At 41.5% G+C, this 17,363-nt stretch overlaps 1 protein-coding gene across 4 annotated transcripts; it reads left to right on the top strand.

Moving 5' to 3' along the window:
• Positions 1–1,788: 1,788 nt before the first annotated feature.
• Positions 1,789–17,117, top strand: mideasa (mitotic deacetylase associated SANT domain protein a). 4 transcript variants are annotated; one of them, XM_061754187.1, is made up of 13 exons: positions 1,789–1,828; positions 2,668–4,173; positions 7,702–7,893; positions 9,236–9,578; positions 10,591–10,657; positions 10,740–10,882; positions 10,985–11,088; positions 11,426–11,501; positions 12,963–13,051; positions 13,162–13,305; positions 14,910–15,026; positions 15,109–15,275; positions 16,174–17,117. In XM_061754187.1, the coding sequence occupies exons 2-13, from the start codon at positions 2,836–2,838 to the stop codon at positions 16,433–16,435; spliced, it is 3,042 nt and encodes a 1,013-aa protein (XP_061610171.1). In that variant the 5' UTR covers positions 1,789–1,828; positions 2,668–2,835; the 3' UTR covers positions 16,436–17,117. The 4 variants fall into 4 exon arrangements, with proteins under 4 accessions (XP_061610171.1, XP_061610172.1, XP_061610170.1 ...); XM_061754188.1 differs by lacking the exon at positions 1,789–1,828 and adding an exon at positions 1,835–2,303 and having other exon boundaries at positions 7,702–7,872; XM_061754186.1 differs by lacking the exon at positions 1,789–1,828 and adding an exon at positions 1,835–2,303.
• Positions 17,118–17,363: the final 246 nt, after the last annotated feature.

Raw genomic sequence — 17,363 nt, 5'->3', positions numbered from 1 at the left:
ACAACCAAGTTGACATTGTCAAGCCCAACGATTGTTAGATATTCATTTTTTTTTTAAAGTTAAGAGACATGAAAACGTTAAAATGCTACAGAAACGAAATGAATGGAACAGGCATGTTCGGTTTTCCCCAACTTTATTAGGACATATTTTACAAAAACAACTCACAGCACACAGCTAAACAAGAATGTCACAAAAGGTATATACTAAAATAATTAGGGACTGGTCATACTGGCCTTATTTCAAGGTATCGGGTACTCGTGAAGGCCACCGGAACCAGCCACCAATGTTTACGAGCAAAAAAAATAAATACATTGAGAGGACATTGAGTGAGTCCTCCTCGCCAGTAGTTGGCGCTAGACATGCAGCGGTTTGACACATCGCCGAATCATCATGTGCGTCAAAAAGAAAGAAAGGTCTCTGTCCACAATTATCTGTCAATGTGTTCATTGAAGTTTAATGCATCAAAAGTACCAGTGGTATCGGTATCAGTGAGTACTCAAGAATGAGTACTGGAAGTGGTATCGGTCTGAAAAAGAGTTGTATCGAACATTGCTAAAAATAATGATGACGTTGTCTCAATTTACCCACAAATTTATTGACTGAAATTTGAACACAAAGCTATTATTCTGGTGACTAATACATATGCATACACTGGTTAATTGTACCTTCTGCCATCTACTGGATGAGCATTTAATTGTCCTGCCTATCACTTTACAAAGCTGAGATCACTCTAAAGATGCATTGTTTGAAGTAAATAAATAATATTAATAATATTTTTCCTACCAATTTAGTGAAAGTAGATAATCTCCCCCAATACACACAGTGATCTCTCATGGCACAGTTATGTGGTTGGGAATCACTTTTCTTACACTGAACTAAACATAACCATACTTGCCAACTAATATGACAAATATCTTTGTATTTAAAATTATTATTATTATTTTTAGTTTCCAATGCACACCTGACATACACCTTGGACTACTTTTTAAATACAACTATTTCGTATTAGATTTTAATAGTCTCATGCTATTTAATTTTATTAGATTTTATTTGTATTTAAAAACCATTGTCTTTCCTCATTGAACCAACGTGATACACAAACTGAACTGAAATGTAACACTGCAGGAGTGGGCAATCAATCTTTTAAATTAGACAAATGTAGATTTGATTGAAAAGAGAAGTTAAAATGTGAACGTGAAACAGTTAAAAATAATTACGTCTTATTTTTAAATCTGATTATTGTTGTTGAAAAGTTTGACTTGTCCTATTAATACTTAATTTCATCATAATTAATTCAGTAATTATTCATTAAACTAAAAAAGTGCTAAATGTATATATAAACATTTTTACTTGATGTATATTTTTATTTGAACTAACCAATTATTAAATGAAATGAATGAATTTGAAAAAAATATTATTTATTTATGACAAAATAATATCTTTGCTCATCTATCTATGCCAGCAACATATAGGGAGAACAATTAAATGGTTTTTCGTTAGATGCCACAAGTTAAAACATGTATACAACAGAAACATATGTTCAACTAAACAGGGCCAGATTTCACACTAAGTCAATTAGTAATTAAAATGTGATTCTATAATATTTTGAACATTCATACTTTTTGTGAGCATTTTCTCACGTCAAATCAAATTGGTGCCTTTGCTCAATCAGGTTCGGGAAAAGCGGCTCGTAATGGACCGAAATATTGACAGTGCCCCGTCCGCCTCGGGCTGAAGCGGTCATCAAAACGAGCGTACACGGATGCAGCGGTGGGCGGGGCCAAGGCAGCAGGTTGGAAAACAGGATAAGCTCGGATCTGTTTTGTGGGTGAGGCGCTGCGCTGCGTTCGAGGCTTGTTTTGCACCGCTTTTCTGTCCGTTTGCACGCTTTTACACCCCGCTGCGGCGTTTTCGTGCGTTATGTTAGACGACTTTCGGCCCTCGGCGCACTTCTGCTTTGCGACGTTCACATGTGTGGAAATCGCAGCGCGAGACTAAAAGTCGGCCAAGCGGGTGGGGTGGGGTGGGGTGGGGGAGAGAAAAGTTGCGGACGTGTTTTCCAGGAACAAGCAGAGTTTCGCGGATACAATGTGGAACATTGTAATAACGGCGTGAACGAGCGGTTGCAGCACATCGCTTTCGGTGACTCGACTATTCGCCATATTTGCGCGCTTGGAAACTCGGCGTGAAAGTTAAGCGCGAGACCGAGTTATGACATTTGTGGCGCACGATCCCTTCATGGAGCTGCATGACTTTAATCGCAACCAAGTGGACTCTTCGGGGCCAACTGTGTCATTCATAAGGTATTACAGTCTACAATGTGGCGTGTGTGTTGCATAATCGCCCCAGTGCTTCCAATGCTTCCTTATTGCTGCATTTTCTTTTTTTTTTCAACAGCCACCAGCGGCTACAAGCTCGATTGCACGATCACCTTCATTTCCTGTATTTCTAGTTAGGCCAAATAGCAGCTATGCTCTCCAAGGGCCTCCTTGTTGCTGCTGACTGGATCAAAAAGTCCCTTTTATCTGGACAAAAAGATGCCATATTCTTTTGAATGTTGACTTTTAAGTGTCCATGCTCTTTGACCTTAATGTCAGGGCCTCCATTTTCCTATTACTCTCTGCTTTTGTCCAGATGTAAATAAACCCTTTATTTCATTTTTTAAAGGTGCGGCACCCTAAAGAGGATGTGAAGAACGGGCATCGAACTTCAACTGCGATTCTACGTACGTTTCCTTTCGGAGTGATATTTCCTTCCACATGCCAGCTGTGTATAAAAGGCCACCGCAGGAAGTAAAAGCACACTACAAGAACTGGACAGCAACATCATCTCGCAATGAGTCTTCCTCCTCAAATGAGTACTGAAAAGAGCAGCAAGCATCGGGCAGTGGCGGCCATTAAAGATCCCTTGCAGCATTCGGGAGACGTTTATTACGGACTGGGACCTCCGTCGTTGGAGTCGAGCCAGAGCGACTCTGCTGGTAGCTCTGGTGTTTACAACCCAGAGAAAGGGCCTCAGGTTCTACCACCCTATCAGCAGGTCGCCCCGGTAAAGTGGGTGCATCAGGACTCCCTACAAGCGCCCGGCTGGCCTCAGGAAGCTCCGGTGCCAGGATGGGGACAGAACTTTGGGCCTTATATGGGTGGAGTGAACGCCCGGGGTCAGATGACATTCCACAAGGCAGTTCACGACCCTCTTCAAATGGGCAGTGAAAATCAGCAAGTTTACAGAGATGCCCCCCGGGCTCCGGCTCAGGGCAGGGGGCTCGAGTGGGAGCAGCAAGCAATGCACCAGGCTCAGCTTCAAGCATATCAGCACAAAAGCGTGGAGCTGCAGGGCGCGGCCCACGTGCCCCCTCACAACGTGCAGGGCTCCATGCTGCAGCCCTTCCAGACGACGTTCAACAAGCAGCAGTTCCCGCCGGGATACTACTCCGTTTTCTCGGGCAACAAAGGAATGCAGGGCTTACCTTACGGCGAGCAGCCCAAAAGCCAACAGCAGCAGCTGCTTCATCACATGCAGCAGCAACAGTTACAACATCAGTTCCAGAAACAGCACCAACTACAGCTGCAGCAGCAACTTCAGCAGCAGCAGCAGCAACAAATGCAACAGCAACAAATGCAGCATATGCAGCAGCAGTACCACCAACAGCAGCAGCAGCAACAACAACAACAACAACAACAACAACTACATGAGCAACAGCAACAAATTCACAAAATGCATCAGCAGCAGCAGGCACAAAATGTCACCCAGCCAGAAACACAACCTACAAATTTTGTCACCTATCAGCCTTCTGAACCTCCACCCGACACTGTGTCCAAAAAGGAAGCGGAGCCGCCAAAGGAAGTCACACCTGAGCCATACCCCTCAGAACCTTCCGACGCAACTCCGGCCACCCCGAGACGCTCGCGCCGCCTCTCCAGAGACGGGCAGTCCCCGTTGGCGCCGCCTTCCGCCAACTTGTGGGCTCAAGCCCCAAAAGAAACCTCCCAGAATGGAGTGTCGGGGGCGCAGGCCACGAGAGGAGGGGACGCCCAGGCCGCGACGGGGGGAGTCATCCAGAGCACCCGGAGGAAAAGGAGAGCGTCCAAGGAGATCAACTTGGAGACTCTGGCCCAGAAGGCGTCGGAAATGCCCTCCATGCCCGAGTCCCTGTCTGCTTGCAAAACTGAGGTTACAAATCCTTTACTGCATCAGTTTTCTTAAATTCGTAGCTTGCCTCACATTTATTCCTGCTTTATTTCCACATTCCAAAAACATGCTTAGTAGCTTAACTGAAGGCTATAAATTGGTGTGAATGTTTCTTTGTCTATATGTGCCTTGTGATTGGCTGGTTAGCAGTCCCGGGTGGACCCCTGCTCGCAACGCTGTGGTTAAAAACCCCTTATTACATCTGTCTTTTGTATTCACAGCTTGTCAAATGTAAGTTTGCTCTACATGCCATTAGTTTGTGTGACAAAAGGCAAGCTGCAGCTTTAAAGAGGAAGAACTCCCTATTTCAATATAGAACTTCCTCCAACTCTTTCAACACCACTTTCTTGGCTTTGTTTGTTTTGAGTTTTGCAGTCTCCTGTGTCTACATGCATATGATGCTTCTTCCAAGCACGAGTGCTGAAAAGCAGCAAGGAGTACTCCTACACAAACTGACCACAACCTTAGGCACAACTGCACAGTCTCATGACATCCAATATAGGAGCAACGCATATCAAAAGATAATGTAGCAATAATATTGCCTTTTAGTCCTCTGGTCATAATTTGGAAGTGAACAATCACCTGCTAATAGAAAAATTGAAAAAAACAACAACATTTGCATCATGAACTTGGAGGCTCCAGCAGCCCGTGGCCCTAGTGAGGATAAGCGGTAAAGATAATGGATGGATGGATATACATATGCCGGAACGGTGACGACCGGTTAGAGCGTCTGCCTCACAGTTATAAGGACCGGGGTTCAATCCCCGGCCCCGCCTGTGTGGACCTTGCATGTTCTCCCCATGCCTGCGTGGGTTTTCTCCGGGCACTCCAGTTTCCTCTGGCATCCCAAATCATGCATGGTAGGTTCATTGAAGACTAAATTGCCCATAGGTGTGAATGTGAGTGCGAATGGTTGTTTGTTTATATGTTGCATTTCTGAACTCCAACACATTAATATTTAGAAAATATATACATAGTTGAACATTTATTTTAGATGTTAGAAAGCGCATACTAAGGAAACTGTTTTGCAATGTACAGTACATGTCTTTAAGACACTTTACTGATTTAACTTTTAACCATTAATTTTACTGGCTCAATTAATAATTGTGAACAACAGAAATAAACAGTGTAAAGTTTGACTAAACCTATTCACATTAAACTCCGCTAACCCTAATACATACAGCTTTCCGGTTCTTATTAAGTAATAATAAACAGCGCCCGCCACTTTTCTTCAATTACATCAAAAGCCGATCCTAACCAACAAGCATTTGCGCACGTTATACTTCCTGATTAATTCACTGAGTGATCACTTATAGTTTGCGATAGTGTTGACTCGGAGAGCTTAACGAGGCGAACCAAAATTACTCTCTTTGAAGCATTGTCTATGCAGAGGCAGGTATTTTATATTGGTTCTCAATTAGATTGTGCAATTTGCCATTTTGTTGTCTAAGTTCAGTGTGTTGTAACTAAGTGTTTATACAATATCTGTTGACATTGTAAGTGGAACATCCACTAGTATTTTCTCCCGAGCTGCTTCCCTAATTCAGCACAATAATAACTAACTGCACACACATCCAGTGAGTGCAGGTGTACGATTTGTGAGAGTGCAAGTCATTGTGGTGCTGTTGCGCACAAGTGTGCAGTGGCAGCTGCATGTCTGCACACCTCCACATTCCTCAGGCTCTCGCTCAGTCATTGAGGACTCCAAGGGTGGGGCCGCGCCGAGCTGAACAGTTGCACTCCATCATTGCCTTGAACACACTGAAATGCTTTTTCATTGCCAGTCACGACCCACAGTTGCTGTGCTAATCTCACCAACGCACACCGAGCGAGGCGGGAGAACGCGACTGAACTCTGCGGGGTTCTGCTACTAGTAATTTGTATCGCAGGTTAACGGCGGTGCAATGTCGCAGATGTAATGGCCAATGAAAAATACCATATTGTCGCATCACGAGCTTTCAGAACCAAAAAAAAGGTTTATATACTGTATATTGTGTTTTACAGTAATGCTGAAATATATTTCTAATTTCATATGTACCTGTCGTCGAAATGCATGAATGCAGTCAATGAATGGAGCTATCATTAACAACAGCCTCTCAAATATTCACACACACTCCTTTATTTCTCGCTTGTTTACTCTCTTTGTATTATTATAACATAGCTACATTAGCCAGGGCAATTCACTTCTTCCTTGACTCGCACCAAATGGTTTGTGGTTCAATAAGAAATAATACAGTATATGTGGTGTCTCAAAAACATTTCCCGATAAGAGCGCCAGGTGTTGCAGTTTTGTGTACGAGGGTCAATTGCCGGGTGTGAGTCGCTGACAGTCATTTTTTTTTCGTGATTGTCCAGTTCAGTCGTGTTCAGCCGTGTCGCTCCGTGTGCAGCGGGCCAAAAGCGCACTTTGAATCTGATACAAACATTCTCTACCGCTTATCCTCACTCGGGTCGTGGGTGTGCTGCAGCCTATCCCAGCTGACTTTGGGCAATAGGTGGGGCACACCCTGAACTGGTCGCCAGACAATCACAGGGCACGAATAGACAAACAGCCATTCACACCTTCGGACAATTTAGATTCTTCAGTTGAGCTACCATGCATTCTTTTGAAATGTGGGAGGAAACCTGGCGAAAACTCTGCCACAAACGGTTAACATAAAACACAGTAATCACACTAAATTTGTCAAAAACCTTATTACAACAACCACAAAACAGAAAATTGTTAAACCTCTGTGAAATATTTTTTCTAAAAGTAATTCTTTAATTGTATTCGTAGTCCTGTTGTCTTTCAAGTCAAAATAATAAAACATTTGATTAGTAAATAATTAATGATTGAACAGGAAGTTGCAGTTATCTTTTCGTTTTTATTTAAAATGCACTGGTTTTGCCTTTTTTTAATGACATTTTAAGACGTATGCAAAAAATATTCCTCAAATTAATAGAGTTTCAGTTTTAGTCTTGTGTTTTATGACAATATATTTATATTTAAGTTGTCAATGATTGAAGAGTACTAGACTTTGTTGCTAAGAATAGTTTTAGCATCTTTACCGCCAAAATTAAAATATTATTATCCACATTTCATCTTGTAAATAAGTATTTACAGTAATATTACATATAGAGAATATATAAAGAATATTATTCTTTAAAGCCTTAAAAATAGTTGCTTAATTGGTCCAGGATTGAAAGAGGAACAGTCTTCTTTACTTTTAATTCAGTATACTTTGGTTTTAGCATACTTTGACTTAAAAAAAAAAGTTTTTGCACATTTTCTGAAAATATATTCATCATTGTAATTAAATGCTATTGAAATAACACAATAATATTTCATGTTTTTTGGGTGGTAATATTTCACTGTCCAAAAAGAGTGTAATTTGAGCACATATTTGTTAAAGTAATTATGTCTTATAACAAAAGTACATTTGGGAACAAAGGGGCTTATTATTTACTGTAATTAAAAATGATTGACTATTGTGTGTATAATACACTTGCTCTGCCTTTGTTCCACAACAGGGAGACGGTCCTCCGGGCAAACAAGCCACCATGGTCCCTTTAATAATGCCCGTGTCGGTGCCAGTGCACAGGATTCAAATAGCCGGTCACGCCGCGTCGGCACAGGGACGAGCATCGTCTGAATGCAAACCGTCCGTCATCGTGGCTCGTCGCAGATCCCTCAGAAACTCGGTGACAGACAGCTTTGAGCAGGTTGCTTCTTGAAGGATTTAAGATTGGCTTTGCTTTTGCAGATTTGTAACAACATTTAATATCACATGTTTCTCATACTTATTTAAATGGCTGATAACATTTTTAACGTTATAGCTGCAGAAGGGAGATGTCTTTCTAAATGTATTTAAAAGAGCAAGAATCAGGATACTTTCAACTTTTATTTACATGGACTGTACTGTATTTCCTTATATAGTGGATGGTAGGTACTATTCGTGGAGGATAAGTGGTTCAGAAAATGGTTGGACGGATTTTTTTATAATGTATATTTCTAATCGCACTCAAAATTTTCCATATCTGTGAATGTGAGTGTGAATGTTTTTTTATTTGTATTTATTTTTTATTTATTTTTATAAATATGTGCCGTGTGATTGGTTTGGCCAGTCAGAGTGTACCGCCAGTCTTGCCCAAAGTCAGCTGGGATAGGTTGCAGATCACTCTTGACCCTAATGAGGGAAAGTGCTGTTGAAAATGGTTTGATGAATGTTTGTAATCACTTTTGATGGCACATTAGTGCTTAGCATGTCTGCCTCATAGTTCTGAGGTTTGGGGTTTGAGTCTCGCTTCCAGCATTCTTGTGTGGCGTTTTCTTTCTCCACTTAGGCAACATTTACACGATGTGCCCGAAGCATAATGTGCTTTGGGATTTTGGCCATTTTTGTTTTCTCACGTCCGATCATGGTATCTGTGACGGGGAAGAGGTCGTTGAGTCTTTTACTACGACCAACTGGGTTTCTCCTTCACCCTGGACTACAGTGGTGAATTTTTTGACCATCGGTCATCCACGGCAAAAAAACATCCTCAACGCAGGAGGACGGGATGGGAAACGTGACAGGCTGTGATGTCACATTTCCCCATCCCATTGTCTCATGATCATCCTGTTTTGTCCATGGTGGCCTGAAACCGTCGTCACTGTTGTGGTCACCAGGAACATTGGTCTATCTCCGGCTTCCTCCCAGACTAAAAAATCATGCATATTGCGTTCATTAAGGGCAATATAATGTCCATATATGTGATTGTCAGTGTGAATGGTTGTTTATCTATATGTGCCCTATGATTGACTGGTGACCAGTCCAGGGTGTACCCCACCTCTCGCCCAACTTTACCCGGGATAGGCTATAGCTTACCCAAAGGTCACACAATTTGGAAATACATGCTTGTCATTGAATGATGACAATATGCATAACAATTACCATAAAAATAATAGAAGGCATCTATTTGAGGTGTATTATTCTACTATTTGGGGAAATACAGTACATGTGGTATCAAAGTGTTGATTTTGAGACAAGAGTCTAAAGTTGTCTTTGGTCCTTCCTCAATCTAGGAGGGAGAGAATGATCCCGGACTGGACGAGGAGGGAAAAACCAAACAAAAACGCAGACCCCGGCCGGAGCCTCTCATCATACCTCCACCCAGACCTTCCACATTGATCCCAGCGTCCGTTTACTCCAGCATCTCCGCCTACCAGAGCAACCTGCGCTCCCCCGTCCGCCTGCCAGAAAACCCACTCACCTTGCCCCCCTACACACCACCGCCCATCCTATCTCCTGTGCGAGAAGGCTCGGGACTCTACTTCTCCACTTTCCTCACCAACTTTGCCGTGAGCAACCAAATCCTCCCACCACTGGCTCCGCCCAAGACAGCCACCAGAAGTCTCCTGCGCTCCAGTGAGTCCTTGTTTTAGTCTCATGTGGGCATGGAAAGTTGTTTGAGCATTTATTCAATATCCTTGCTATCCAGCATAAGGTCCATGTACTAGTATGCTATTTGTCCTCACTAGCCAGACAACTTTGGTTGAAGAATAAAGTACTACCGATACTTTATTCTGACTAGAGGTGTAACTGCTGCCATGTCGCATTTACTGAAAAAAACCCAAAGCTAAATATTTCACAATTTGCATACTTTGTTTATGGCCGAGGCTATAAGTATCTACTGTGCATAGTTCCTTCACAGTAGGCAGTTTTAGCTATTGCCCTCTGACATCTCTGTGGAAGGTGATGTCCATGAACCTAACCCGAGTAGCTGCACGGTTATTCATGGCAGCGGCAAAATCGAAACCGAAAATGAGCAATCGCCAAGGTGTACGGCGACCGGCACAGTGAATGGGAGAAAGTTGAGTAGCTAGCTAGGTAGCTAGAAAGGAGTCAGTAGTTCCCAGCCAGCGAGAATTTACGACACCAACAGGCGTAAAACCAACCAAGGTTCTACCTTTGGCCACAGTACAGGAAGGGATCCTGGTTAAAGTAAGCCATTTTTAACACCAAAAAAAAACTTTTCCAGAGGGAGAAGCAAAAGCCAAAGGGAGGCAGCATACTCTATTTCCTGTTTAATAGTTTTCAAATAATCAAATTTGTTGGACTATGACGTATTTATTTCAGAACAGTACATGGAGTAATGATTCCATTCTGACTCGGAAGTCATTCGTTACCGTCAACATGAATAAAAAAAACAGGGATTTAGAGGGCGAGTCTGAGCCGTACTAGTAGAACAACTGCATGTCAGCAAAACTATTTATGAGCATTGTGGTGCTACATTTGGGCCAAGTTGTGTTACTGGGTCAGCACAGTAGTTTACCAGTAAGATTTAATAGCATAAAGTGGCACAATAGTGCAAAAACTGTCAGCCTGACGTCATCCAGTCACAGCCCATTTTTATTTTGTTTTGTTTTGTTTTTTTCAGCAAGTTCAGACATCACACCGCCCGTTCTGCCCTTGATTACCGACGCCACGCCTGTCAGCCTCGAGCCGTAAGCTGGATTTTCACAAGTAAACCTTTGAGGCGACTGACGCTACACCAGCATCTCACCCACTACTTCCATTTGTGTGCAGGCGCATCAATATCGGGCAGCAGTACCAAGCGGAAATTCCCGAGTTGCGGCAACAGAATTTGGCTCAGTTGGACGCACACAAGGCTGACTTGGTTTGGCTCCCTTTGCATGACAGCCAGCTTAAAAACACAGAACAGGATAGGGGTTTGTAGCTTTCATAAAACATGTTTTTTACTTGTACTGCATCATCATCTGCCCACTCACTAATCCTCCCCCTCTTCCTCCTCCTCATGTTGTCCTTTCTAGTGGAGAATCTGATGAACATGGCTTGTTCCAGTGTGCTCAGTGGAGGAGGAACCAACCAGGAGCTTGCTCTGCATTGTTTACATGAAAGTGGGGGAGATTTCATTGTGAGTACATTATTGTTTCAGTGGTTTATCATTTGAATCTACGACATACTATTTGGAGGCTATTATTAAAACAGCACAAATGTTCACTTTCACCCATGAAAGTTCAGGCATAACACATTACATGATACACCCATGTTGACATCTCAGGTACTTTTACAAACACACACAACCAGTTAATTACTGCATTACTTTCATTTCATATCGACCTACACTATATCAGAAACAACTGGAGGATGAATTAGTAGGATGTATTTATGTTCATCTACAACCATGCATATCGGTTTAAACAAATGCACTTTGTATTTAATTTTCCGCCTTTTTGGGTGTTTGTTTTCAGGAGACCCTCAGACGTTTACTGCATCAAGAGCCAATCTTTCCAAAAGGACATCACCTGGCACATTATCACTACTCAGGTAAGTTGTGGCAATAAAAGCGTGTGCATTACATAACATTACATACTTATGATAGCAGACTATTAGTAAAATGCTGTTAAAACCTGGCAGTTTGCAAATGCAGTATCCTTCATCTTCAAATGGGATATTACATTGTTGCGGTTATAAAAGGGCAACGCATAACATAACTGTGTTTAGCGCGGCTCTGGGTTGGAATCTCTGCTCAGGCTCTCTTATGCGGAGTTTGCATGTTCTCCCAGTGCTTGTGTGGGTTTTCTGTGGGTGCTCTGGCTTCCCAAAACATGCATGTTAAGAATCTAAACAGGACTATAAGTTGTCCATAGGTGGGAATGTTAATCTGACTCTGAATGGTCGTTTGTCTACTTTTGGTCCCTTGAAAAGTGGGAGGCACATATACAAACTGTTGTAACTCCTAAACCGTTCACCTGATTTGGATGTACAGTAAATAGCCTTAAATTAAAGCTGAAAGTATGCTGTTAAAACATATCTTGCTTGTTTCATTTCGAATCAATCCATTGGGGGTGGTGTTTAGAACCAAAAAGATAATTGTGTCCATCTCCCAATATTTATGGACCTGACTACCACCTCATCAGCGAAGCATTTTGGTGGTAGTGCTATGGCATTGGCGTGTATGGTTGCCAATGGAACTGGTTCCCTTGATGATGTGTGACTGTAGACAAAAGCAGTATGAGGAATTCTGAAGTGTTTCGGGCAATACTAACTGCTCATATTCAGCCAAATGCTTCAGAACTCTTTGCACGATGACCTGAAGCTTACTGCGAAAGCAACCAAACCTTTTTAAGTCAAAGAATGGGGGAATGTTATGCAATGATCAAGTCAATCACCTGAGCTGAATCCGATTGAGCATGCATGTCACTTGCTGAAGACTAAACTGATGGACAACACCCCAAGAACAAACAGGAACTAAAGACGGTTACAGTAGAGGCCTGACAGCATCACCAGGAATGAAATCCAGTGTCTGGTGATGTCTATGTGATTTACAACCAAGTATTAAAAAAGTAAAACTTTGATTTACTTTACTTGTTCAATATATATTACGGAAAGTGAACCAGCTGACATTGATCTGGTACGCTGAAATTATGCGACCGCAATGACATAATGGGACAGAGTAGTCTTTGAAAACTACTTTTCATTTGTTTAATGAGTGAACTAAGTTGGCCACTAGAAATCCATATATGGTGATTCGGGAGTAGGAAGTGAGTGAATGGGTCTGAACACAGCCAATGTCTCCAAGGGGCTACACAATTGGTCGCAATCTTTTATTTTCACTTCAGCTTGCACAACATTTAAACAACGCCCATTACAGGCAACATGAAGGTGGAATCCGATGTGGGAAGTAGCAAAAGAGGCCCTCATCTTGTGTTTCACCTCTTCACATAAAAATGTCCGCATTCCTCCAATTACATTTTCATGACACTTCCCCACGTGATGTCCTCGCAGGCTCCGACAGGTGGAGTGCAGAAGAGAAGCATTACTTCAACAAAGGGATGTCTCCCTACAGGAAGGACTTCATCTTGGTGCAGAAACTGGTACGCCTCTTCACTTCTGCTTACACAAGATGACAAGAGCCCATTTTTCTGCTGATAGTGAATGGATGTTTACAGAAAGTCTTCACAGGCGCATTATTTTCCATTTCCAGGTGCAAACCAAGACAGTGGCTCAGTGTGTTGAGTTCTACTACACGTACAAAAAGCAGGTGAAGATCACCCGCAATGGAATTTTAACTTACGGCCCTTCAAACTCGCCTATGGAGAAATACACAGAGGCTGTAGTGGACATTAAGGTAGAGCTGGCTTTGCTTCAGATTCCAAATGTCTTTTCCTCAAATAGTGGCCTTGGCAACAACAAACAAAGTGTTTCAATAATTTGCCTTGAAATTGATGAATTATTCTGTGTAATTCTTATTCCACAAAGGCAATATTAACCAGAATACTGTGTTTTGATTAATGGTGGAATTTGCATGGATTTTCTCTGGGTACTCCAGCTTCCTCCCACATTACAAAATCATGCATGTTAGGTTCATTGAAGACTCTAAATTGTCCATAGTTGTGAATGTGAGTGTTAACGATTGGTTGTTTATATGTCCCAAACGTTTGGCAACTTGTCCAGGCGGTGTCCTCTTAATCAGTCAGTTCGGAGGGGCTCCAGCTCATTAATAAGTTTCAGATGTCATATAATTTTAAAGTCTTATTTTTTTTGTGGGAAAGAAATATTAAACATTTATGATCATTAGGCCAAGACAATGATCTGGGTAGGTAGCATGTCTGCCCCTCGTGAGAGGCCCTGGATTTAAATCTCGAGAAAATCTAGGATCCAGAAAATGGAAGGGTGGATTTCTGACATTATTTAAAAAACAACTAAAGTCCTCACCTCTATTAATCTTTCAGATCTGATCGCAACGCCCCATCGCTAGACATTTTAAAACTAAAACTCAAAACTCATATTATTATTATTATTATTATTATTATTGTTATTAATATTCACTTTGCCCCTAATCAATATTGGGCCCTCTATTGAGTAAATAAATAGGGCCACAAATAGGGCCGCCCGAAGATAGCTGGGATAGGCTCCAGGATGCCCGCGACCCCTACAGAGGATAAGCGGTAAAGAAAATGGATGGAGTGATGGGTAGCCATTTTAGTTCTCAACACTTGCAATGCAACCCTTAACCATAATAGGCAGATCATAGCAACTCTGTTGTCGCTGCTCCTAACGGTTTATGCTCACACACAGATTGTGACTACATCTAGTGCGGTACTGCCCCTAATGCACATTGGCCACGGGTCAAAATTTGACCTTTTTTTTTTTTTTTTTTTTTTTTTTTAAACTGTTTATTTATTTTGAAAGTTTTAGATACAGATGAAGAACAAAAAAAAGGCAATACAAAAGACAAATTGCAAACTCTCACAAAGGAAACCTATACAAACAAACAAGTACAAGGTTCAAGGATGATACATAAGATAAAATACATTTGCCTAACGCAAGAAAAAACACCATGGTATCAAAGATTTCTACAAATGGTCAATTTCCACCGTTCATCACCCAAATCTTTTTGGAGGCGTATGGAGTAAGTTATTTGCTCCCAATATGTACGTAGATGTTTTACAATGTTAAGGGCCTACCTTGGGACAGACTCTCTGCAGCCAATGTTTTGTGATAGCTTTTTTAAAATTCTTATAAAGTTGCATAATTTCCATGGAAAGTTTCCAATTTGGAAAACATTTCAGAAATTCTAATTTCCTTTGAAATGTACCAGGAATGTTCCTCCACTTTCCAACCCTAGCTATGTATACACAAATATCCTCTAGTGGATCTTTTGGGTTACACCCGAAAATGAGACTTTTTAAAGGTTTTCTCATGTTTTAAACCTACTTTATGATTCCTTAGAGTTCTCAGCAGTCTAAACCGACCCACCTACATATGGAGGACAAGAAGGAGCTATCTTATGAGCAGGAGAGCAATCAGCAAGCGATGGTGGCTCACTCACTACAGGCTCATGACTATGTAAGCGTTGGACCTGCTGGAAGTCAAAACTACAAACCAGTGATGTATCCATTCCCTTTTAACAAACCAACTTGTTCTCCAGGCGGGTACTGTGCTGGTGGTCAAAGAGCCAGAGAACGTTCTCAAGGATGCTGCCTACACATCGGCTCAGCACAGGCCTCGGAGCGAAGCCGTGGCAAAGAAGACCAAAGTGCCAGTTAAACCCACGCAAGATCCTGATGCAGAATTTCCGTGCAAGAAGTGTGGCAGGTACGACCAGAAACTCTGTTACAGGAAATCTTATTTTTTTGTTTGTAACATTAGGGAAAGGCCGGTTGTTGATTTAAGTCCTCTGCCTCTTTTAAGATAGCGGGTGGGGAAAACTTGTCTGGAGTTAGAAGTGCAACAAGTGGGGCAAGGGTTAAAGCTACGCTAACTGCAAAGGTTGCCTTCATAACCTTAACTCATTCACTGCCAGCCTTCCCAGTTAACATGGATATTGGACTTCTAAAGCCATCAAAGGCAGTGAATGTGTTAATTTGCGCCCCCCCCCCCCCCCCCCCACCCCATTTTTCCTCATTATAACTCATACTGAGACATCTGGATATTTTTTTAAAAACCTTTGTTAAGAGAGGCAGCGTGGTGAACAAGTGGTTAGCACATCTGCCTTACAGTTTTGGATTTGAATCCTGGGTACTCCGACTTCCTCCTGCATTCTAAAACATCCATATTATTAAATAAGACACAAAGTACAGTAAATACATGTATGTATGTATAAATATATAAAAACAATATGATAAACATTGGGTCGCTACTTTGTGGATTTCGTCTATTGTAGGCATGGTCTGGAACGTAATCCCGTCATAAACAAGAGATTAATATAATCCAATTGTAATTGAAAGTAATAAAGTTACTTTAATATTATGGTACTTGGATTACATTACTGACTAAATGTTTTAACAAGTAACTAGTAATTGTATCGGACTCCATTTTTAAAGTGACTTTCCCAACACTGCCTGCATGTGAAGCAATAATTATTATGCATTCTGAAAAACTACTGTACAATTATTTTCTGAGATTAAAGGTGTTTCACTAAGTCCCCAAAGTGTTTTCTAACTGTATTCATTTGTATCCATTCCCTGACTGTTGTTACTGTATGTGTGTCAAGGGTGTTCAACAAAGTGAAGAGTCGCAGCGCCCACATGAAGAGCCACGCAGAGCAAGAGAAGAAGGCCGCAGCTCTGCGCCAGAGGGCGGCGGAAGAGCAGGCGGCAGCGGCTGCTGCCAAAGCCCGCAAGGAGGCCTTGTTAGCGGTGGCGTCGGCGGCATCTCACCAGGGCGGCAACGGAGTAGAGAACCAGGAGGAGCTGAGCAGCCAGGAGGACTCATCGGAGGGGGAGGAGGATGACAAAGACGAGGACTGGCACTGAGACCAAATTAAACTTTGTGGCTAAATGGATTTGAAGGGGCAGATGAGAATGATCAACAAGAGCTGAATAAGCACAAGAGGAACCTTTTTAAGTCTTCCTGTGGAACTCTTGCACTCCTTTCCTGGCTGATAAAGGACTTTTTGTATGCATCAGCAAGGCCGGCACTCCATATTTTCACACGTTTGTATCGTTCTCAATATTACAAAGGACTTTATTTTTGTCTAAATGCACTTATACAGTACGCTTTTGCCAATGTTGCCTTTTTACAGTACTGTGTATCCTTTATTTAATTGACAATATGTCATAGATATTAGGCATTTTCAGTATAGGGACTTGCCCTGGGTTGTTTGGTATTCATGATCAGGTAGTCTGTAATTTACACAGAACAAAATGATGTTTATGGTTCCTTTAAATTTGAAGGAGCCCATGGCTTGTTTTCAAAATATTTTGTTGTGTGTGAAAATGCTGCATTGAATGTTGCTGATTCTATTTTAAGTTTGGTTGTACACTTATTTTTACAACTGAATAATCTTCAAAAGTAATATGTACAAAAAGTAAATATAAAGTTTGCCGTATTTATGCATTTTTCAACAATTTTAATATAAAAAAAAATATCCTATTAGATGCAATATAACTTGTGAATTGACACAAAAAACAATTAAAAAGTGCTGAGAACAATCAACGTGTTGTTTTTTGTTGTTGTTGGTGGTGGCGGTGATTGTAGGCCAGGGGTGGGCAAACTTATGTGTTAAAGGGTCATTGAGTTTTAAAATGGACAAATGTGCCACGCCATTTCTAGATGAGGTTTGAAAAAATATTAATGTGTATAATAGTTTATTTTAACAATACAAAAAATATTTCCTTTGTATTCTCCAATCAATTAACCGATTATTTAGTACATTTCTTTTTTACTGCTATTTACAATAAA

Source organism: Phyllopteryx taeniolatus, chromosome 18 (assembly GCF_024500385.1).
Source record: "Phyllopteryx taeniolatus isolate TA_2022b chromosome 18, UOR_Ptae_1.2, whole genome shotgun sequence".
Taxonomy (NCBI): Eukaryota; Metazoa; Chordata; class Actinopteri; order Syngnathiformes; family Syngnathidae; genus Phyllopteryx; species Phyllopteryx taeniolatus.
Note: the sequence above shows the minus strand (reverse complement) of the source record. Positions and strands in the feature narration are given on the sequence as shown.

What these genes read in the sequence shown, in the direction of transcription:
- mideasa (XM_061754187.1), top strand. Translation starts at nt 2,836, where the DNA reads ATGAGTCTTCCTCCTCAAATGAGTACTGAAAAGAGCAGCAAGCATCGG. An exon ending in ACGCCTGTCAGCCTCGAGCC is followed by an intron (nt 10,658 to 10,739) that starts GTAAGCTGGATT and finishes ATTTGTGTGCAG; the next exon opens with GCGCATCAATATCGGGCAGC. An exon ending in TCATCTTGGTGCAGAAACTG is followed by an intron (nt 13,052 to 13,161) that starts GTACGCCTCTTC and finishes TTCCATTTCCAG; the next exon opens with GTGCAAACCAAGACAGTGGC.